Source organism: Salmo trutta, chromosome 33 (assembly GCF_901001165.1).
Source record: "Salmo trutta chromosome 33, fSalTru1.1, whole genome shotgun sequence".
In the NCBI taxonomy this organism is placed as follows: Eukaryota; Metazoa; Chordata; class Actinopteri; order Salmoniformes; family Salmonidae; genus Salmo; species Salmo trutta.
In genome coordinates, this window is record NC_042989.1 from 9,301,218 (window position 1) to 9,324,313 (window position 23,096).

General features: G+C 41.8%; 2 protein-coding genes across 3 annotated transcripts in view; both read left to right on the plus strand.

The window, feature by feature from the left end:
- Positions 1-16,377, plus strand: part of ttc6 (tetratricopeptide repeat domain 6) — a 29,594-nt gene extending 13,217 nt beyond the window's left edge. For both annotated transcript variants that reach the window (XM_029729713.1, XM_029729714.1), the window contains exons 23-32: positions 199-348; positions 594-734; positions 3,894-4,007; positions 7,261-7,380; positions 8,093-8,166; positions 9,310-9,520; positions 10,768-10,920; positions 13,201-13,374; positions 13,596-13,821; positions 16,030-16,377. In XM_029729713.1, coding sequence (XP_029585573.1) covers positions 199-348; positions 594-734; positions 3,894-4,007; positions 7,261-7,380; positions 8,093-8,166; positions 9,310-9,520; positions 10,768-10,920; positions 13,201-13,374; positions 13,596-13,821; positions 16,030-16,163 — 1,497 coding nt within the window. In that variant the 3' untranslated portion in view covers positions 16,164-16,377. The remainder of the gene's footprint in view (positions 1-198; positions 349-593; positions 735-3,893; positions 4,008-7,260; positions 7,381-8,092; positions 8,167-9,309; positions 9,521-10,767; positions 10,921-13,200; positions 13,375-13,595; positions 13,822-16,029) is intronic.
- Positions 16,378-20,834: 4,457 nt separating this feature from the next.
- sstr1a (somatostatin receptor 1a) lies at positions 20,835-22,198 on the plus strand. Its single transcript, XM_029729717.1, has one exon. It carries the CDS (start codon positions 20,959-20,961, stop codon positions 22,063-22,065), a length of 1,107 nt encoding a protein of 368 aa, XP_029585577.1. The 5' UTR covers positions 20,835-20,958; the 3' UTR covers positions 22,066-22,198.
- Positions 22,199-23,096: the final 898 nt, after the last annotated feature.

Consider the following 23,096-nt stretch of genomic DNA (forward strand, 5'->3'; position numbering starts at 1 on the left):
TCTGTTGCAAGGCTTTTTTTTCTCTCTCTTTTTTCATGCCGTGAAACACCTGTTGTTCGGTTCATGTTACATAACACGTTAACTAGGTACACGCTGTTACTTTGAAATAGTCTATGGGACAGTACATACTGACATGGCAACGGCCTCCTTCACCAAACTAACACCCCCATTTGAAGATTCTGTAATGTTTTCTGACAGGCTTTTGATGCGTTCAGCAACGCAGTGAAGATGAACCCTGACTATGCAGATGCGTACCACCAGCGTGGGCTCTGTCGTATGCGCCTGCAGCAGTCCAAGAGTGTTCAGGACTTCAACAGAGCCCTCTTCATCAACCCCAACCTGTTCCAGGTAGAGGCTCCGTAACCACTGGCTCTCTGGAACTCACTGTCCACCCATGTACAGTATAAGGCTGAATCCTAAATTGCACCTTATTACCTACATAGTGCGCTACTTTTGACCAGGACCCATAGGGAATAGGGTGCCATTTGGGATGCAGGCTAAATGTATCTGAATCCACGTTATACAGAAACAGTGCAATGGAACACATTGTGTGGAATTGTTGCGAGTGGAGTACATTGTGTCTGAATTTCAAGGTGTATCTGAGCCGTGCAGCCTTCTATGGCGCTAAAGGGCGCTATTCAAAGGCCATCCTGAACTGCAACGAAGCCATTAAGATCCAGCCCAAGAGTGTCAGAGTCTACCTGTATAGAGGAGCGCTCAAATTCTACCTGAAGGTGAGATAAATGGGATGCCTTCCTTTGTTGTCTATTGTTGCATCTTAGATGCTGGGTTCTTTACCGATGACTCCGAGAAGTTGTTCATTTGTTAAACAACGGAATATGTTTATTATCAGGTATGAAGGTAAGACTCAGGTGCAGACCGCGTTGATATAAACAATAGTTTAATTGACAAACAAGACGAACTGGCAACAGACCAACAGAGAACACAGGTATAAATACACAGGGGATAAAGGGGAAGATGGGCGACTCATGGAGGGGGTGGAGAAAATCACAAAGACGGGTGAAACGGATCAGGGTGTGACATTTATTTCACATTCACACAGGTAACACAGCTAGCCATGACTCTGCTTCTTCAGCCTTGCCTCTCATTAGCCACTCACATTCTTTAGAGGGCAGTAACCCAATTTACTATTTGTTCATTCAAACGATAACCCTCTTTGGAATGAATTTGATTGGTTATTCTGAATAATAACGTTTCCAATACACCACCTCTATGAATGTAATGTCTATAATTGCAATGCAGATTTGTATGATTCACCTCACCACTTGAAAGTGGCTGAGAGATTATATCTCTTCTATGGTTTTTTACTCACCATTTACTGTTGTGAAAGAGTGGTCATAGAGTCCAATGAGGACAGATGGGGTCCTGTTATGAAAGCTCTTATTGTTCATGGCTAGATTAAGAATAATGAGTTATCAATATTGCCATTGCCAGTCTTTTTATTATTTAAATTTTGTGAGGTATAAATAAACAGTTTTATCAGTATTTTAAAATTAATTTCTAGGGTGGTTATTACCTTTGAGAGGAGCGTTGTCTTCTTTCATCCGATTATTGAGACAGGATATAAAGAGTTGTGTGGGGAGAGAAGGTTGATCAAATCAAATGTATTTATATAGCCCTTCGTACATCAGCTGATATCTCAAAGTGCTGTACAGAAACCCAGCCTAAAACCCCAAACAGCAAGCAATGCATGTGAAAGAAGCACGGTGGCTAGGAAAAACTCCCTAGGAAAAACTCCCTAGAAAGGCCAAAACCTAGGAAGAAACCTAGAGAGGAACCAGGCTATGAGGGATGGCCAGTCCTCTTCTGGCTGTGCCGGGTGGATATTATAACAGAACATGGTCAAGATGTTAAAATGTTCATAAATGACCAGCATGGTCAAATAATAATAATCATAGTAGTTGTCGAGGGTGCAACAAGCACGTCCGGTGAACAGGTCAGGGTTCCAAAGCCGCAGGCAGAACAGTTGAAACTGGAGCAGCAGCACGGCCAGGTGAACTGGGGACAACAAGGAGTCATCATGCCAGGTAGTCCTGAGGCATGGTCCTAGGGCTCAGGTCCTCCGAGAGAAAGAAAGAAAGAAAGAGAGAAAGAGAGAATTAGAGAGAGCATATTTAAATTCACACAGGACACCGGATAAGACAAAAGAAATACTCCAGATGTAACAGACTGACCCTAGCCCCCGACACATAAACTACTGCAGCATAAATACTGGAGGCTGAGACAGGAGGGATCAGAAGACACTGTGGCCCCATCCGATGATACCCCCGGACAGGGCCAAACAGGCAGGATATAACCCCACCCACTTTTCCAAAGCACAGCCCCCACACCACTAGAGGGATGTCCCCAACCACCAACCTACCGTCCTAAGACAAGGCCGAGTATAGCCCACAAAGATCTCCGCCATGGCACAACCCAAGGTGGGGGGGCGCCAACCCAGACAGGAAGACCACGTCAGTGACTCAACCCACTCAAGTGACGCACCCCTCCCATGGACGGCATGGAAGAACACCAGTAAGCCAGTGACTCAGCCCCTGTAATAGGGTTAGAGGCAGACAATCCCAGTGGAGAGAGGGGAACCGGCAAGGCAGAGACAGCAAGGGCGGTTCGTTGCTCCAGCCTTTCCGTTCAACTTCACACTCCTGGGCCAGACTATACTTAATCATAGGACCTACTGAAGAGATAAGTCTTCAGTAAAGACTTAAAGGTTGAGACTGAGTCTGCGTCTCTCACATGGGTAGGCAGACCATTCCATAAAAATGGAGCTCTATAGGAGAAAGCCCTACCTCCAGCCGTTTGCTTAGAAATTCTAGGGACAATTAGGAGGCCTGCGTCTTGTGACCGTAGCGTACGTGTAGGTATGTACGGAAGGACCAAATCGGAAAGATAGGTAGGAGCAAGCCCATGTAATGCTTTGTAGGTTAGCAGTAAAACCTTGAAATCAGCCCTTGCCTTAACAGGAAGCCAGTGTAGGGAGGCTAGCATTGGAGTAATATGATCAAATATTTTGGTTCTAGTCAGGATTCTAGCAGCCGTATTTAGCACTAACTGAAGTTTGTTTAGTGCCTAGAAGTAACAAAAGCATAGATACATTTTTCTGCATCATTTTTGGACAGAAAGTTTCTGATTTTTGCAATGTTACGTAGATGGGAAAAAAGCTGTCCTTGAAACAGTCTTGATATGTTCTTCAAAAGAGAGGTCAGGGTCCAGAGTAACGCCGAGGTCCTTCACAGTTTTATTTGAGACGACTGTACAACCATCCAGATTAATTGTCAGATTCAACAGAAGATCTCTTTGTTTCTTGGGACCTAGAACAAGCATCTCTGTTTTGTCCGAGTTCAAAAGTAGAAAGTTTGCAGCCATCCACTTCTTTATGTCTGAAACACAGGCTTCTAGCGAGGGCAATTTTGGGGCTTCACCATGTTTCATTGAAATGTACAGCTGTGTGTCGTCCGCATGATAATAATATAATTATGGCATTTAGCAGACACTTTTATCCAAAGCGACTTACAGTCAAGCGTGCATACATTTTACGTATGGGAGGTCCTAGGATCGAGCCCAATATCCTGGCATTGTGCCATGCTCTACCAACTGAGATAATGTGTCATATTGGCCACAGTGAGAAACCTCAACCAACTGTATTGTCCCAAGGCTCTGTGACAATCAACATTTAATTTTTTTATTATCTGTTTGGGCTTTCTGTCTTTCCACCACACTTTTTTAAATTTTTTTTAAACTCTTGTCAGTTCAGTCGAGACCTACTTCTCTCTATGCCTCTGGCGCTCAGCCATAGAGAGTGAGCAGAGCTGCATGAATATGTGCAATGTTCAGTAGTGTTCTTTGTGTTTAAATTTAGAATGCTTTTGTTTCAGGTGTACAAAGGGGCAGTGGAGGACCTGACCATGGCCCTGAGGATAGACAAAACCTGCTCATTTGCACACTACAACCGCGGAGTGTGTTATCAGCAACTCAAGGAATATGAATTGGTCGGTTTGGGTTTTCTCTTTTTCTTTTCACGTTTGTTGTTTCTAAAGCGCCCTTATGGGAAAAACACATGATTTCACGTGGAAAATCACATGATTTCACATGTGACATTTCCACATGTTTTGTACATGTGAAACCATGTGTTTTTGGAACAATTCACATGTGATGATGTGGATTTCCACATGTGAAATCATGTGAAACCGTGTTTATGGAACACTTCACATGTGACAGTGTTTTGCTATATATTTTCTGTCAATCGTGATGTACTTTGGTAGGCTACTTTTTGGCCTGCAAATTAACTTGGCATGCCTCAGTTGCAATTGCATTTAAAGTTATAGGATACTTTAGATGCGCTTATTATACTGAACAAAAACATAAATGCAACATGCAACAATTTCTAAGATTTTACTGAGATGCAGTTCATATAAGGAAGTCAGTCAATTGAAATAAATGCATTAGGCCCGAATCTATGGATTTCATGACTGGAAATACAGATATGCATCTGTTGGTTACAGATAACTTAAAAAAGAAAAAATGTAGGGCCGTGGATCAGAAAAACAGTCAGTATCTGGTGTGACCACCATTTGCCTCATGCAGCGCAACACATCTCCGTCGCATAGAGTTGATCAGGCTGTTTATTGTGGCCTGTGGAATGTTGTCCCACTCATCTTCAATTGCTGTGTGAAGTTGCTGGATATTGGCGGGAACTGGAACACGCAGTCGTACACGTCGACCCAGAGCATCCCAAACATGCTCAATGTGTGACATGTCTGGTGAGTATGCAGGCCATGGAAGAACTGGGACATTTTCAGCTTCCAGGAATTGTATACAGATCCTTGCGACAGGGGCCGTGCATTATCATGCTGAAACGTGAGGTGATGGCGGCGGATGAATGGCACAACAATGGGCCTTAGGATCTGGTCAAGATATCTCTGTGCATTCAAATTGCCATTAATAAATGCAATTATGTTCGTTGTCCGTAGCTTATGCCTGCACCATACCATAACCCCACCGTCACCATGGGGTACTCTGTTCACAACGTTAACATCAGGAAATCGTTCGGCCACACGACACCATACACGTGGTCTGCGGTTCTGAGGCCAGTTGGACGTACTGCCAAATTCTCTAAAACAACGTTGGAGGCGGCTTATGGCAGAGAAATGAACATTCTGGCAACAGCTCTGGTGGACATTCCTGCAGTTGGCATGCCAATTGTTCACTCCCTCAAAAGTTGAGACATTTGTGGCATTGTGTGCCAAGCTTGTTGCGTCATACCCAAGAAGACTCAAGGCTGTAATCTCTGCCAAAGTTGCTTCAACAAAGTACTGAGTAAAGGGTCTGAATACTTATGTAAATGTGATATTTCATTTCATTTTTTTATACATTTGCAAAAATGTATAAAAACCTGTTTTTGCTTTGTCATTATGGGGTATTGTGTGTATATTAATGAGGGGAAATGTTTTTTAATCTATTTTAGGAAAAGGCTGTAACGTAACAAAATGTGGGAAAAGTCATGGGGTTTGAATTCTTTCCGAATGCACTGTACATTTCAAAGTGCAATAAAGCTGCATTCACATGCTAGTCGGAACTCTGATATTTCCAAATTCGCAATCTATTAATATGGTTTTTTAACTAATTTGTTCACAAGTATGATAGCTGTACTTTTAGTTTATGGTTTACGCAACTTATTGTTCATTAGCCAATCAGTGTTAGTCAATGACTTCAAAGCATGTGAATGCATCCAATTGGTATTTATGACTTCACAACTGCTAAACTTCCACCTCCCACATGGTTACGAACGCAGCATTAAATTGAATATATTGGGTAGAGAAATGTACAATTTTACTAGATTATCCGCACATGTACCCTAAAAGGTACTGCCCAGTACCATAAGTTCCTATGTGTACATCTGAAGGTACCTTATGTATGCTTTTGACTTTTCTGTACAACAGGGAGCAACACTGAACCTTAATGCTGTTACACCTCCGACACTGCCAAAACACCATCTAACCTACAAAATATTGGGTAGAAAAATGTCCCATTATACCTACAAGGTACCAAACTGTACCATGTGTGTTCACATATGTACCTGCGAAGTGTACCTTTGACCTTTTTGTACCCCAGGGAACAACACTGTAGTGTACCCTAACCATACCATTATTTATTTAGTGTGGTAATACTGAGTGTACAAAACATTAAGAACACCTGCTCTTTTCATGACAGACTGACCAGGTGAATCCAGGTAAAAGCTATGATCCCTTATTGATGTAATTGTTAAATCCACTTCAATCAGTGTAGATAAAGGAGAGGAGACAGGTTAAAGAAGGATTTTAAAGTCTTGAGACAATTGAGACATGGATTGTGTATGTGTGCCATTCAGAAGGTTAATGGGCAAGACAAAATATTTAAGTGCCTTTGATCGGGGTATGGTAGTAGGTGCCAGGCACACCACTACCCAAAGGACATCCAGCCAACTTGACACAACTGTATGAGGGATTGGAGTCAAAATGGGCCAGCATCCCTGTGGAACGCTTTCGACACCTTGTAGCGTCCATGCCCCGACGAATTGAGGCTGTTTTGAGAGCAAAAGGCCATGGTGCAACTCAATATTATGAAGGTGTTCCTAATGTTTGGTTTACTCAGTGTACGTTCAAAGCTATAAGTATGAAGCTGGTGGCACTGCAGAAACATCACTGCACTTCCACCAAGAGGTTGCAAGTTCAAATAATGAATGTACACTCTACTATGTCAAGTGTCCTTGAGCACTGATAGTTTTACGTTGGTGGTGATAATTGGACAATTATTTACGTTATTCTGGGCAGCTTTTAAGAAAGGGCAGAAATGCATTCTTGTCAATAAGTCTGTGGTCTGTATCTTTTCCACACTCGCAGATCTGATGGTATAGTTGCACAGCGACCGAGAGGTTGTGAGTTCAAATCCCATTTAAGGCTAAGTCCCAATTGTGGTCACAGTACAAGCTTTTACAGTAATTGAAATCAGAATACAGCAGCATACTGTCACATTATAGAAATAACATCTTTTAAGATTTTGTGTGTGTTTTTTCTGTAAGGGAGGGGTTTGTGTTAGGAAAGAAGTGCTCCAACCATCTATAATTAATATGTTTTGATTCGTAATCTGTGTGTCAGCAAACATCTTGTTTATGCTCCTGTATGTTACATACATGTGTTTATGTCCCTTGCTGCTAGTACATCAGTTCTTTATTGTCATAGCTGTTGTTTCCTATTGATCTCTCAGGCTCTTAGAGACTATGGGATTGTCCTCCTCCTTCCCAGCAAGAAGGAGATTGACCTGAAGGTCTTGATCAATCGTGCTCTTCTCTACGTGGAGCTGAGTGACCATCACAATGCCTTACAGGTAGTGTCCTGTAGCTAGCATCGTCAACAGGCATTGTTCACTGTGCAAACACTCAAACTCACCAGGCAGAGAGACTTTGAGACATGGTACAGGTGTAGGATCTTAATTTGATCACCCTGTTGCAGGACAACTTTCCTGCAATTCACTTTCCACTTAGAAATGTCAAGACTTTATTTTCACTTACGAAAAATGTATCAACCCCTATAAAAATGTCCATTAATTATAATCCACATAATATTTCACATTTCCTGTTGCTGCAGGATTATTTTCCTGGTGGAGCTAATTGTCTCAAATTAAGATGCTGCATCTGTAGAAGGGTTGTATGTATTAGACAAAGAGACTATGGGACATAGGTTGTAAGTATTACTATTGGACATGGTAGATAGGTTGTATATGCTAGGACATGATAGATAGATAGATAGATAGATAGATAGATAGATAGATAGATAGATAGATAGATAGGTTGTATGCATTCGCCATAGGCGAGGAGTTATCTCACATTGTTCAATCATTCATCACAAGGAGGGTGAGCGTTGATTGCATATCTCTGTTTCTTTATTCCTATTCATGCCATGATACCATTGGAGTGTGCATAGCAATATCACATAGTAATGTGTTAGGTAGCACCATAATCATCATCTACCTGTTCATCTGTTCATCCACGGTGTCTTCAGTTAAGTTGTTGTTGTGGTGTACTGTCTTTCTCCTGCAGGATTTCAAAGCTGCCTCCTTGAGAAGTCCAGAGGACGCCACCATCTACCACGCCCTAGGAGTCTACCATCACAGGTCTCTCCCTAACCCTAACCCACACACTCAGTATAGACACCCTAACACCGTTTCCCCACCCAAGGACATGTTATTCTTCCCAAGCATCTCTACTTTCAGGGTTTGATAGTACAGGCCATGCAGTATCTCAAATTGTTATCCAAACCATGCTATTCATTTCCTTTTTTCTTGTTATTCATCATTTCCAGTTAGGCCTCCAGTGGGAAATCCAACTTATGCTGCCGTTAATAGTGAATTAATATGTGTGTGTTGCCTGAAGGCAAGACCATAAACACTGCATGACCTTTTATGAAGAATGATTTATGATTTCAATTAATAACTTTAATGGCTATTGTTTTAAAGTGGTCATGATGTGGGAAGAAGATGGGGAAATCAATGTAGTGTTACAACATTGACCCACAGGGCAAATCCTTGTATCACACTGAATGTGTAAGACACTCTCTCATCTTACTGTTGGACACGTTGTAATCAGGCTACCAGTGTTGGGAACAGCAGAAATCATCCAGACTGTCTCTCTACTCTACCTGTGTACAGAACATAGAAGAATAAAACAGAATATCTATTTAGAGAGGTTCTCACAGAGAAATGCCATTGGGCCTTTTAACATCTTTCATATTGCTGAGGGAATGTTCAAAACCATATTGAAAGCAGGTTGTTCACGCCGAGCTAAAACATGGCTCTCAGAGAGTTGGGGGAGAGAAAAAGAAACAGAGAGAATTTCTGAGAAAGAGATGAGCAGAGGATCAGCACTCAGCGAGGTCATTCAGACATGCTGTATTGAAAGGTGTGATCCGTCCTGACAGTGTCGTTCCCCCTTATGAGACATGTTTTAGAATGGGGGTGTTATAGGTAATGGTGTTGACCCAGAGCACCTATACTGGGATGCACCAACTCCTTTGGGAACTGTGGTCATTTGGAGGGTGTTAATGGACGTGGAGTAGAGTAGTGGTTATTGCTCATCCGCTAGCCTGAACAATTACTGTTTTTCACAGGATCTTTAATGAGCCCAGTTAGATGGGTGCTGAAGTGTTTTTTCTACGGGAATGGATTTTAAGAGCATACTGCTTTAACAACATCTTATAATGAACTCTATGACCTGTGTGTGTGTGTGTGCGTGCGTGCGTGCTTGGGTGTGTCCTCTAGGCTGGGTCAGCTCCAGGAGTCAGTAGAAGCCTACAGCCAGGCCATGCAGATCAGCCCGTTCTTCCTAGATGCCTACGTGGGGCGGGGCAACGCCTGCATGGACTACGGGCACACCCAGGCTACCAAGCAGGCTCAGAGGGACTTCCTTTCCGCCCTGCACCTCAACCCCCTCTGCTCCAACGCACGCATCTGCCTGGCCTACAACTTCCAGGTAACCCTAACCCCAAACCCTAACCCTAGCTTCATGTCCATCGTCCACATCCTGGTTCAACCCTAACTCTAACCTAACTCTAACCATAGCTTCATGTCCACATCCCGGTTCAACCCTAACCTTAACCTCAACCCTAACTGTAACCATAGCTTCATGTCCACATCCTGGTTCAACCCTAACCTTAACCTCAACCCTAACTGTAACCATAGCTTCATGTCCACATCCTGGTTCAACCCCAACCTTAACCTCAACCCTAACTGTAACCATAGCTTCATGTCCACATCCCGGTTCAACCATAACCTTAACCTCAACCCTAACTCTAACCATAGCTTCATGTCCACATTCTGGTTCAACCCTAACCTTAACCCTAACTGTAACCATAGCTTCATGTCCACATCCTGGTTCAACCCCAACCCTAACCTTAACCTCAACCCTAACTGTAACCATAGCTTCATGTCCACATCCCGGTTCGACCCCAACCCTAACCTTAACCTCAACCCTAACCGTAGCTTCAAGTCCACATCCCGGTTCAACCCTAACCTTAACCTCAACCCTAACTGTAACCATAGCTTCATGTCCACATCCTGGTTCAACCCTAACCTTAGCCTCAAACACAACCCTAACCCTGAACCTGAACTTGTCACATGGGTATACACAGCTCTGCAGACATATTATTCAAAGTAGAATCTACTTGGAGAGCAGTAGGTAGTTGACATTATTTTTGTCAATGTGAATAGTCCTTAAAAGCCAAGTGTATTGTGTAATGCGTGTACCCTCACGTATTATACATTTACTGTACATTGTAAATGAATTCATGTTAATTGCCATATTGCTGAGTGTTGAAGAGCAGACCACTTCTGGCTCTTGTTGCGTTATTCATGATAGGATGAAGAGGGGGTGGATTTACATCAATTCAACCTGGTCAGACATACTTATGTGCATAAAATAGCCTTCTTGTGTCTCCATTTTGTGACCAATATCTATTCTTGTACTCACTCCAATCGTGTTGCTAAGATTTGCATTTGCCGCATTTCGGCAAAAAGAAAACGGGCAACTTTCTATAATGTTTTTAATAAGAAGACAGCTGTCAACATGTCGTTTTGTTTAACAGCCGTTGTTTAAAAATAGCAAACCAATCCCAGCATTTTGTTAAACGTAAATTGATTTTCACTGTTAAAATTCATGCGTTAGCAGTTGGCAGTTTCAAATTTGGTACATAACTCCAATCTGTCCGTCTGCTTCTCCAGGTTTTCGGTTGCTTCCAAAGGGCCTGGAACCAGTTCACAGTGGCAGCAGAGATTGACTCCAAATGCTGGAAGGCATTTGAGGGGAGAGCTGTCATCAACCTGCAGATGGGAAACACCTATGCTGCTTTCCAAGACATTAACATGGCTTTGAAGGTACCGCATTGGCTACATACAGCATTGGCTACATTGGCTACATACAAACCCATTGATGTTAGTTCTACGCAGGCTGGTTAGCAATGAGATAAAAGTCACATTTTTCTGTGATTGTTTGGACCTGGTATGTAATGTGGATCCTGTGGGGAATTGCAGTTTCCTGTTTCAGTAATGGATGGCCACTGTGAAGAGAGATAATTGGCTGAATGTCCTCCACTCAGTCAGGAGAGCGTGTTTAGTCCATGTTTATAAAATGCAAGCTGTTGAGTACACTGAGGGAAGACATACTGCCGGTGTGTACTGCCATATTCAGCGTTTCAGAAAATTACTTGGACATGATTTATTATAGCTATGTGGTTGGTGTTTTGTTTCCGGTCAATCAGGAGATAGAATGCAGGTTGTTGGAGTAAGACTGCCAGTGTTGCTGTATTCAGTGTTTCATTCCTTATAGCAGGGTTTCCCAAACTCGGTCCTGGGGCCCTTACTGGACGCACGTTTTGTTTTTTGCCATAGCACTACGCAGCTGATTATAGTATTCCAAGCTTGATGATGCATTGGTTATGCCTTATAATAATAACTTGGAGCTGTTATATTGTTGCTATATACAGTCGAAGTTTACATACACCTTAGCCAAATACATTTAAACTCAGTTTTTCACAATTCCTGACATTTAATCCTAGTAAAAATTCCCTGTCTTAGGTCAGTTAGGCATCACCACTTTATTTTAAGAATGTGAAATGCCAGAATAATAGTAGAGAGAATGATTTATTTCAGCTTTTATTTCTTTCATCACATTCCAAGTGTGTCAGCAGTTTACATACACTCAATTATTATTTGGTAGCATTTCCTTTAAATTGTTTAACTTGGGTCAAACGTTTCGGGTAGCCTTCCACAAGCTTCCCACAATAAGTTGGGTGAATTTTGGCCCATTCCTCCAGACAGAGCTGGTGTAACTGAATCAGGTTTGTCGGCATCCTTGCTCGCATACGCTTTTTCAGTTCTGCCCACACATTTTCTATGGGATTGAGGTCAGGGCTTTGTGATGGCCACTTCAATACCTTGACTTTGTTGTCCTTATGCCATTTTGTCACAACTTTGGAAGTATGCTTGAGGTCATTGTCCATTTAGAAGACCCATTTGCGACCAAGCTTTAACTTCCTGACTGATGTCTTGAGATGTTGCTTCAATATATCCACATAATTTTCTTGCCTCATGATGTCATCTATTATGTGAAGTGCACCAGTCCCTCCTGCAGCAAAGCACCCACACAACATGATGCTGCCACCCCCGTGCTTCACGGTTGGGATGGTGTTCTTCGGCTTGCAAGCGTCCTCCTTTTTCCTCAAACATAACAATGGTCATGGCCAAACAGTTTTATTTTTGTTTCATCAGACCAGAGGACATTTCTCCAAAAAGTACGATCTTTGTCCCCATGTGCAGTTGTAAACCGTAGTCTGGCTTTTTTATGGCGGTTTTGGAGCAGTGGCTTCTTCTTTGCTGAGCGGCCTTTCAGTTTATGTCGATATAGGACTCGTTTTACTGTGGATATAGATACTTTTGTACCTGTTTCCTCCAGCATCTTCACAAGGCCTTTTGCTGTTGTTCTGGGATTGATTTGCACTTTTCGCACCAAAGTATGTTCATCTCTAGGAGACAGAACGCATATCCTTCCTGAGTGGTATGACGACTGCGCGGTCCCATGGTGTTTATACTTGCATACTATTGTTTGTACAGATGAATGTGGTACCTTCAGGCATTTGGAAATTTCTCCCAAGGATGAACCAGACTTGTGGAGGTCTACAATTTTGTTTCTGAGGTCTTGGCTGATTTCTTTTGATTTTCCCATGATGTCAAGCAAAGAGGCACTGAGTTTGAAGGTAGGCCTTGAAATACATCCACAGGTACACCTCCAATTGACTCAAATGATGTCAATCAACCTATCAGACGCTTCTAAAGCCATGACATCATTTTCTGGAATTTTCCAAGCTGTTTAAAGGCACAGTCAACTTAGTGTATGTAAACTTCTGACCCACTGGAATTGTGATACAGTGAATTATAAGTGAAACAATCTCTCTGTAAACAATTGTTGAAAACATTACTTGTGTCATGCACAAAGTAGATGTCCTAACCGACTTGCCAAAACTATAGTTTGTTAACAAGAAATTTGTGGACTGGTTGAAAAACTAGTTTTAATGACTCCAACCTAAGTGTATGTAAACTTCCGACTTCAATTGTATTCACAGTGTTATTAACTGTGACCCTGGCCTGGCCTTTCTGTAGCACCATCCTGTGTCAGATCAGCTGCTGACTAACCGAGGGGTGATAAACCAGTTCATGGGGGACAAAGCCAATGCCATGAAAGACTACCAGAGAGCCATCTCACTCAACCCCAAGTACGCCCTGGCCTTCTTCAACGCTGCTAACCTCTACTTCTACAACAGGCAGTTTGAACAGGTAAAATATTTCACTCTAATGGATTTTATTCTGATGTACTGTCAGTGTCAAGTGTAAAACCTAGTTCACATTCACTGAGAGGTGAACTGTTTTACACTTAAGGGTCATTCACATCCTATAGGATGGGTCTCACTGTATGCATACACTCTCGTCGCTCTTCTCCTTCCTGTGTGCTCCTGCGTGACGGTGGTTCTGTGTGCTCCTGGCTGGTGATCCTCCAGGCCTGTGAGCACTACAGCCGAGCGTTTGAGCTGGACCCAGCGGATGAGTCTGCGGTGCTGAACCGGGCCATCACCAGGGCTCTGCTGAGGAAGGTTCCAGAGGCCCTCCAGGACTTCTCTGAGGCCCTGAGACTCAACCCTTATTCCTCACACGTGTTCTTCAACCGAGCCAATCTCTACAACTCCCTGCGCCAGTACAGGAATGCAGAGAAGGACCTCAGTCAAGGTGAGCAGTGAGCAGCAATCAACAGCCTTTTACCACTCACTCTTTTGCTCCTGGATGGCTGCCCTTGTGTGTGTCTCAATGTGTTTCCTGCTGGATAGAGTTTCTCAGTCCAATGTGTGCTAGGTATTGTACAGAGACTTGTGACACATTCCGAGGTCAGATGGTTGAATCTTACTGTAGTGTCATTTTGTTGTTGTATTAAGCACTTAATGTGTTTAAATCGGTCTGTCTCGAGGATATTTGGTTCAGTGCATTGTGTTGTTGTATTGCGTTGTGTTGTAGGCTATGTGGTAATGAATCAAACCTACAACCATTGCAGGTGCCATGCTACAGACAACAGAGCCTGTAAGTTTTATTTCTGTATTGACTTGTGATTCCCAGATAAGATTCAGTAACTGTGGACAATGATAGGTTTTCATTTCCCCTGGGTGATGAACGTGGGACCTGGCAGGGGGCTAGGACAGCTGTCAGTTGTTCTGTCAGCGGTAGTGGGGAGCGATTAACTGAAATGTCGGGTTATTTTCCGTTTTTTTTTATACAACTAATTGACCGACGTCGTTTCAGTTATTTGAATTCCACCTAGTTTTTTTTTTTTTCTTCTGTGAACCTGATGTGCTGTTTCTGTAGAGATAAATCAGATCAAGCCTGAACTGTGTGATGCTGTAGTTTCTAACAGGCCAATATTATACATAGTTTAGCACGGAAAACGTAGTAATTAACTACAATTACCATAATCCATTGCGCGGCCACTTAAACATATCTGGTCTGTACAGAGAAGACACGGAGACTGAGAGAAGAGAGAACTCGTGATCGGGAGGGTAGAGAAAGCAATTGCTTTGCGAGTCTGAAAATACATGATCTAAGTGATTGATAGTTGGTATTGGGCAGTCATAAAAGTATGTCTTATTTACTTTGAAGTACTAAAATTGTGTTTATGTTAGACAACAGCTCTATATGAGATGATGACTTGGAGTTAAATAAAGTCCTCAAATAAAACAACTATTTTATGAAAGTAATGTGAATAAATGTAGTAATGGGCAGTCACTACCACCATGGGACTTTAATTCATTGTATTCTGTGTTGTTACATCATTCAACCCACATAATGCATAGTGCATTTAATGTCTAAAAAATGTTATGTCTACTTTTTTACATTTTGTAATCGAACCGAAACCGAACCGATCTCAAAAAGCATGAATCACTCAGCACTAGTCAGCAGGGCTGTATATTTTACACACTGCTGATGGGACTCTTTCTGGTACCATTATTACACACTGCTGATGGGACTCTTTCTGGTACCATTATTACACACTGCTGATGGGACTCTTTCTGGTACCATTATTACACACTGCTGATGGGACTCTTTCTGGTACCATTATTGCACACTTGTATTGTATATAGGACAACATTGTCATGTCTGGTGTTACAAACTGTAAAGTAAATTTTAGGCACAGGCTAGCCTACCATCTTACCTCTGTACAGACAAGGCATATTCTCTTTCTCTCTCAATCACTCACTCTCTCACAATATGCACCACCGTCTCTGAAGACTAGTCTACAGATTACGTCCCCCTGCTGCCGTTACTCCGAGAGACAGGCAAAGACTTGGTCTGAAAACCTTCTTTCTTTTTGTTTTGGGTGTCAAAATAACTGTCCAATAGTTGGAAATAAAAACACCCAATTAAACAAAGCAAAGGACAGCGGCACAGTGCAGTGACACCCCTCACTGGCAGACAGACAACACCAAGACCAAGAAGAAGGCCACTTATTTTTTCATGAGAAAAGAGGCAGCTTGAGTTTCCATGGTGATGATACAAACCTATAATAATAGATTTTCAGCAGGACAGAATGAGCATGAGGATTCATCCAACAAATGGAATCATTGTGGGTGTTGATGGAACCAACTCTGTCGTGCTTATGATTTAGAGAAAATCAGTTAAATTAGTTCAGTTCCACTGATTCAATTAATGATTTTCTTTTTTTTAGGTGTTGTAGCAGACTTGAATATATTGTTAAAAGAGTAATTGCATGGAACTGAATCAAATCTTAATTTGATTAGTTGTTTTAGCTGAGACTAAGACCGTTCGATTCATAAGGTGTACGTGGAGAAGTGGAGAATTCATGTGTCATGACTTGAAATAGTATAGCTAGCTATAAATAGACAGCCTCAAACTTTCTGGTGTTGGTCTTAAAGTATGTGTATTCCCTAGCTCTTGTCCTCCAGCCCAACGATGCCCTGGTCTACAAGCTCCGTGCTGATGTCAGAGGCCACCTGGGCAAGACTGACCAAGCGATGCAGGACTATAGAACAGCAGTGGAACTCCAAGAGGCGCTGGAGGGCTAAGATGAGCCAACCCCATATTAGCGATACCATACCGTCTGTCTCCTTATGATGCTACTCAACGTGACAGGTTCAGACCTACTGGTCATTGTTATGGTTGACTGAGGAAATATATACTGTTCATCAAAATGTATACTTTGTGATGTGTTGTGCATCAGAATCTTCAATATTTGTTATATTTGTTGTTATATGTTTCATAAAACTTCCATGACATTCACGTGAGTGTTTTATGAGTCATCTTTAATGTGCAATCCTGTCTTAAAGGTCCGATACGGACGTTTTTATCTTAATATCAAATTGTTTCTGGGTAGCAATTAAAGAGATTGAACGGGATCTTTAGCACATTGAAATTTGTAACGTATTGTGTGAAGTGGAATTTGACTTATTTAAAAATAATAATAATAATAATAATCAGGACGTAACATATCATATGCAATTGATGACGTTCATCACAATTGTGCACAATTTTCAGGGACCCGTTTTGGCTCGTGAGCACTACTACTGACTGAGATGATATAAAACCTTTAAAAAGCATCTTTAAGTATCTTACTGTGATTGGTGTCACAAAACCTTTATAATGCGTCTTTAATTGACCCCCACAATGAAATGGAGGGAGGGGGGTGTTGGGCCACTATGGATCTGTCTCCATCTGTGTGTATGTCCGTTAGTACGTTAGTCACACACAATCCGGGTTACGGCACTAGTGAAACCGACATCAGTTTGCAGCTCACGGTATATCTTGCTCCACTGTTCCTGTCCCCATACCGTGCTCCAACCAGTGATCCTCTTCTCGGAAACACACGTCAACGTCCTCCTTGACAACGTACCAACTGTTTGAGCTATACAAAAGGTACCGATTGGATTCCTCCATCAGCAACATTTCAAGCAGGATGTGAAGTGAGCTTCCGGCACATTTTTAACTCTGTTACGTATGTAACCTGAAAACTAGCTGTTATTGGCAGAGAGGTGTCACGAGAATTTTTATCCCAATGTTGTGAACTCAACTATCACTTAAGCTTTGAATAATTCCCAGGGGTTGTAAATCCCTGGTTAATGAAGAATTAGACAAAGTCCCAGTCTGCAATAGATCAAAAATGTATTCAGAGAACGTTCTGAAAATCATACTATGCACATAGTCTTTTATACCTCACATTTGGTCATACCAGCCCCCTTATAAATGCCCCTCCTCTTCTCTAACACTGTCAATGCTATTTACAAGAATTTTCCAACAAATAAATTGCTTCAATATGTTTCATAATCTACTGCAAGCCTAACGGGAGGAGACCTTCTTCCTGTTATCAGTTTCACAGTTACCTGTCACAAGTTGTCTGTCGACAGTTTCTCTTCTCCTTAAATGTCTCACTTACATTGCTAAATAGTAAAGTCTTCACTTGTCCTATGCACACACATTAGGGAATTAATCTTATAATCACTCAGTTATACATTTTCAGGGTGGAATCATTTAGTCAAAACCTTAAACCTATAAATTCCATTGTCAAGAGGTTTGAAACTCTCTTTGTTAATGGTCTATTAACTTATACTGGTGATGTCGCCAGGCAGGCCAAAACTCCACCCATGCAAAACACCCTGAAAAGGCGTTATTTTCAAACAGCTTTTACACTAAAAGGGTATTATCATAATTTTCACAATTTCACAGTGTGGAAATACAGTATATATAAAACACAGGAAAATCACGTTTTTGAGGTTGTTTGAATTGCTTTGTGCCAAGTTCAATACCCCCCTTCATGAATTCCCCTGAGAGGTTATTAACTGCTTGCAGTGCCAGTGATTAAATCAGAGAGAGACCATTTTGTCTCAGCATACACAGTATCCCAACAAACAAACACAGAGGTAGTATTTCCTTGGCTTTGGAGCTCTTTCCCAGTTAAGGACCTGGGTTATTTCTTGCCCATCCAAATCAGCTGAGTCAGTCTCCATAAAACAGGAGCTATATAGAGAGAGGAAAGAGAAGGAGGCCTGTGGAGTATAAAAAACACCTGCCAAATGAACTGGCGTGCCTCCAGGGGAGGGAGGGAGGGGTGGAGGGTTTGGGGGTGGGGTGGGGTGAGAGGAAAGGGAGAGAGAGGAGTAATGAAGGAGAGAGGAGTATGAACACAACCATCTGTTCCACTTACACACTGAGACGGTGTGTGTGTGTGTGTGTGTGTATGCCGCTTGTTGCATTTCAAGGGCAATCATGCAGTCTTTCTCTGAAAACAATGCTAGCAAAAATGATATGGCTGACCCAACTGAATGCATTGTGTTTCTTAAAGAGGAGATTATTTTGTTTTCCAATCCAACATTGTTTGTTGCATTCTAATGGAACATGCTTCTTTTACTTCCATATTGAGCTCTTACAATTACACAATTCATTCAAATACTGTCTTGAGCTGAGGAAATCTAAACCTTGTTAGTTATTGCTCATAAAAACGCTGCATGTTTTGTACAATTTACTCTGTTTACAGCCCACTGGGCACTGACGTCAGTTTAACGTCTAATTTTGATTTACACTGAACAAAAATATACATGTAAAGTGTTGGTTTGTCACACAACACAATGCCACAGATGTCTCAAGTTTTGAGGGAGCGTGCAATTGGCATGCTGACTGCAGGAATGTCCACCAGAGCTGTTGCCAGATAATTGAATGTCACTTTCTCTACCATTCTCTTCCAACGTTGTTTTAGAGTATTTAGCAGTACTTCCAACCGGCCACACAACCGCAGACCACGTGTATGGTGTTGTGTGGATGAGCGGTTTGCTGATGTCAACGTTGTGAACAGAGTGCCCCATGGTGACGGTGGAGTTATGGTATGGGTAGGCACAAGCTACAGAAAAACGAACACTATCACATTTTATCGATGGCAATTTGAATGCACAGAAATACCGTGACAAGATCCTGAGGCCTACTGTTGTGCCATTCATCCGCAGCCATCACCTCATGTTTCAGCATGATAATACACGGCCCCATTTTACAAGGATCTGTACACAATTCCTGGAAGCTGTAAATGTCCCAGTTTTTCCATGGCCTGCATCCTCACCAGACATGTCACACATTGAGAATTTTTGGGATGTGTACGGACACCGCGTTCTAGTTCCCGCCAATATCCTGCCACTTCGCACAGCCATTGAAGAGGAGTGGGACAACATTCCACAGGCCACAATCAACAGCCTGATCAACTCTTCACGAAGGAGATGTGTCACGCTGCATGAGACAAATTGTTGTCACACCAGATACTGACTGAAAAGCTTTCTGTGACCAACAGATGCATATCTGTATTCCCAGTCATGTGAAATCCATAGATTAGAGCCTAATGAATTCATTTCAATTGACTGATTTCCTTATATGAACTGTAACTCAGTAAAATCTTAGAAATTGTTGCATGTTGCGTTTATATTTTTGTTCAATATACATTTGACTGCGTTATCAACTAACATGAATTCAACAACCATTAGTACCATGTCATTGGATTTAAATGACAAGTTGGGTGAAAAATGCCAGCGGGTGGCATCTAATGTCTCTTGGACATTTGGTCAGTTGTGCAAGATTAAACATCAAGCTGTCACATTAGAGCCAGCAACTGCTCCGTTATCCAACTTTGTCAACACAGATATTGCATTTGGATTTCCTAATGAAACTCTATTTACTTACTTAGATGTTCGGTGATTCTCTAATCTGTTTGTGTACCAGAGGACCACATACTGTGATCTGAGTATGACGCACTTTGATTGATTTTCTTCATTCATCATAAATGAATGATATGACGCTCACCTGTAATGTGGATATTCTTTGTGATTTGGTCATCTGTAATAATTCAGTTACAGTTGGGATGACAGCCCACCTATTTCAAAATGAAGACGTTATCTTTATCCTCTGTAGCCTACACTTGCCAGGTATTCTTTTTGATTCTAATTTTTTTAGATGAAAATCCCAAGGAAGATGACACATCGCTTTTGTTAAATATCACAATATACAGTGCCTTCAGAATGTATTCATACCCCTTGACTTATTCCACATTTTGTTGTGTTAAAGCCTGAGCTAAAAATGTATTAAAGCAATTTTTTCTCACCCGTCTACACACAATACTCCATAAGGACAAAGTGAAAAGACCTTTGGCAGTGATTACAGCTGTGAGTCTCGCTGGGTAAGTCTCTAAGAGCTTTGCACACCTGGATTGTGCAACATTTGCCCATTATTCTTTTCAAAATTCTTCAAGCTCTAGCCTTATTTAGGCTTGCCATAACAAAGAGGTTGAAAACTTATTGACTCTAGACATTTCAGCTTTTCATTTTTTATTAATTTCTAAAAACATACATGCAATTCCACTTTGACGTTATTGGGTATAGTGTGTAGGTCAGTGACCCCAAAAAAATACATTTAATCCATTTTAAATTCAGGTTGTAACACAATGTGAAAAAAGTCAAGGGGTGTGAATACTTTCTGAAGGCACTGTATGTCAGTCCACAATTTATGCAATTGAATTAATGAAATTGAATGTGGGTGTTATGACGCTCGATGACAGATTCCTATTCTAGGTTATAGTGGTTTATATCGATTAGGACCTAGGCTATGACCCCAACACAACGTCATTTTACAACGTCTGACGTTGCGTCTCTGAAATGACTAGATCATCGGTAGCTATCCATGGTCCTGAAACCACGCACCGTCTGCGCGCCACAGCACAGAGCAACTCCCGTGAGGAGATGGGTTCCCTGGATAGTCGCACTGATTGAAATGTATTATTTAACAGAAGACATAGGCCTACTTTTTTGAGGATTCTTCTGGAAAAACACAGCCAAAATGCTCCCCAACAGCTCTTTCAGGAATCTAACCCTGGAGGACGGTTTTTTCCTAATGAACAACTCGTCTGGGAACGAAACGTACAGCGAGTCTCAAGGCAGCGCTATCCTTATCTCCTTCATTTACTCGGTTGTCTGTTTGGTCGGACTGTGCGGGAACTCTATGGTTATCTATGTCATCTTCAGATATGCCAAAATGAAAACTGCAACAAATATTTACATTCTGAATCTGGCCATAGCGGACGAGTTACTTATGCTGAGTGTCCCTTTCTTGGTGACATCTTCACTCCTTCATCACTGGCCTTTCGGCTCCCTTCTCTGCCGCCTTGTTCTAAGTGTTGATGCTATTAATATGTTTACGAGTATTTACTGCTTAACTGTACTTAGCATAGACCGATATATTGCGGTTGTGCACCCCATCAAAGCCTCCCGGTACCGGAGACCCACAATAGCTAAAATAGTCAACTTTGGGGTTTGGATGTTTTCTATCCTGGTCATTTTGCCCATTATTATATTTTCCACGACCGTTCCGAACTTGGACGGTTCGGTCGCTTGCAACATTCAGATGCCAAAGCCAGTTAACCAGTGGATGGCTGTGTTTGTGATCTATGCCTTTCTCATGGGCTTTCTGTTCCCAGTCATTGCTATCTGTATGTGTTACATCCTCATCATCGCCAAGATGAGAGTGGTGGCACTGAAGGCAGGTTGGCAGCAGCGTAAGAAGTCGGAGAGAAAGATCACTCTGATGGTGATGATGGTGGTGACCGTGTTTGTCATCTGTTGGATGCCCTTTCACATTGTGCAGCTCGTCAATGTCTTTGTGGAGCACCATAACGCAACACTCATGCAACTCGCAGTGATTCTGGGATACGCAAATAGCTGCGCCAACCCTATACTGTACGGATTTTTATCAGACAATTTCAAACGTTCGTTCCAAAGAATTTTGTGCCTGCGCTGGATGGACAATGCAACAGAAGAACCAATAGATTACTATGCCACGGCTCTGAAAAGTCGTGGTTACAGTGTGGATGAATTTCAACCGGACAATATCGAATGTGATAGCACGTATAGAAATGGAACATGTACTTCTAGGACAACGACACTGTAGCAGTGATGAAAGGAACAAAATCCTAAATGTGACCACTGATTGTTTCGCTCATTACTAGGCGGTTACTTCGATATGTATTCATGTTGTTTACTTGCAACTATTTGAACGCAATTAAAATGTTAAATAATCCAAATGTCTTATTATTGTTCGTATTATTACAATGTGGGTTCAGGTGGCACTGTGCGTAATAGTCCTCCAATTAGGACAAGTCGCCTACAGAGCTGAAACCGACTGGCACTACTAGAGGCTTCCGGAGTGATATTATTTCCACTGTGTGAGCACATACAAAAAAAGTGTTAAACAGTGCTGCTTATGATTAATCTGTTGCATTTATCTTGGAGAGTAAACCAAGATGTGCAGTTTAAGTTCAGAGTCATACTCAGTCTCTATGATGAATTATTAATTGCGCAAATTCAAGTGAAAACAGCATCAGTGATCTTCGCTTTTAAATCTCTCAGGCAGAGAGCAACATGAACACTTGTTCACCTTAGCAAAACAACCACATCCTGGTCCGGAAAGAGCAGCCCAGCTATCTCGTATCCGCTGTCCTCTTATCTTTGGTGCAGATTTACTCCGTTTTTTGTAGAAGATAGCCACTGGGTACGGACGTCAGTTCAACGTCTAGTTTTCAATTAGTTGCTGAATGAAACGTGCAATCAACCAAAAATGTCATTAGATTTGTAATAATACGACACGAAATTCCCTTACATTGATTACTGTTGTTCAAATCCAATCAGTTTTCCACGTTGATTCAATGTCGTCACTTTGATTTAAACCCAAAAAAAATGTTTTTATGGAAACAACGTTGATTCAACCAGTTTTTGCCCAGTGGGTAAACCTGCCCACAATGTCTGTTTGCTCAGAATTTATTCATCCTTTATTTTCAATGATAATACAATCTATTGCTTTTAAAAACAGTTGATTTATTGACAAGACAGTGTCTTTCTTTTGAAATGAGACAGAACTAGGTTAATGGGCTGAACATTTTACACCATGGGCAGAGGCTATGATCCTTTATATCGGACTGGAAA

What these genes read in the sequence shown, in the direction of transcription:
- sstr1a (XM_029729717.1), top strand. Translation starts at nt 20,959, where the DNA reads ATGCTCCCCAACAGCTCTTTCAGGAATCTAACCCTGGAGGACGGTTTT.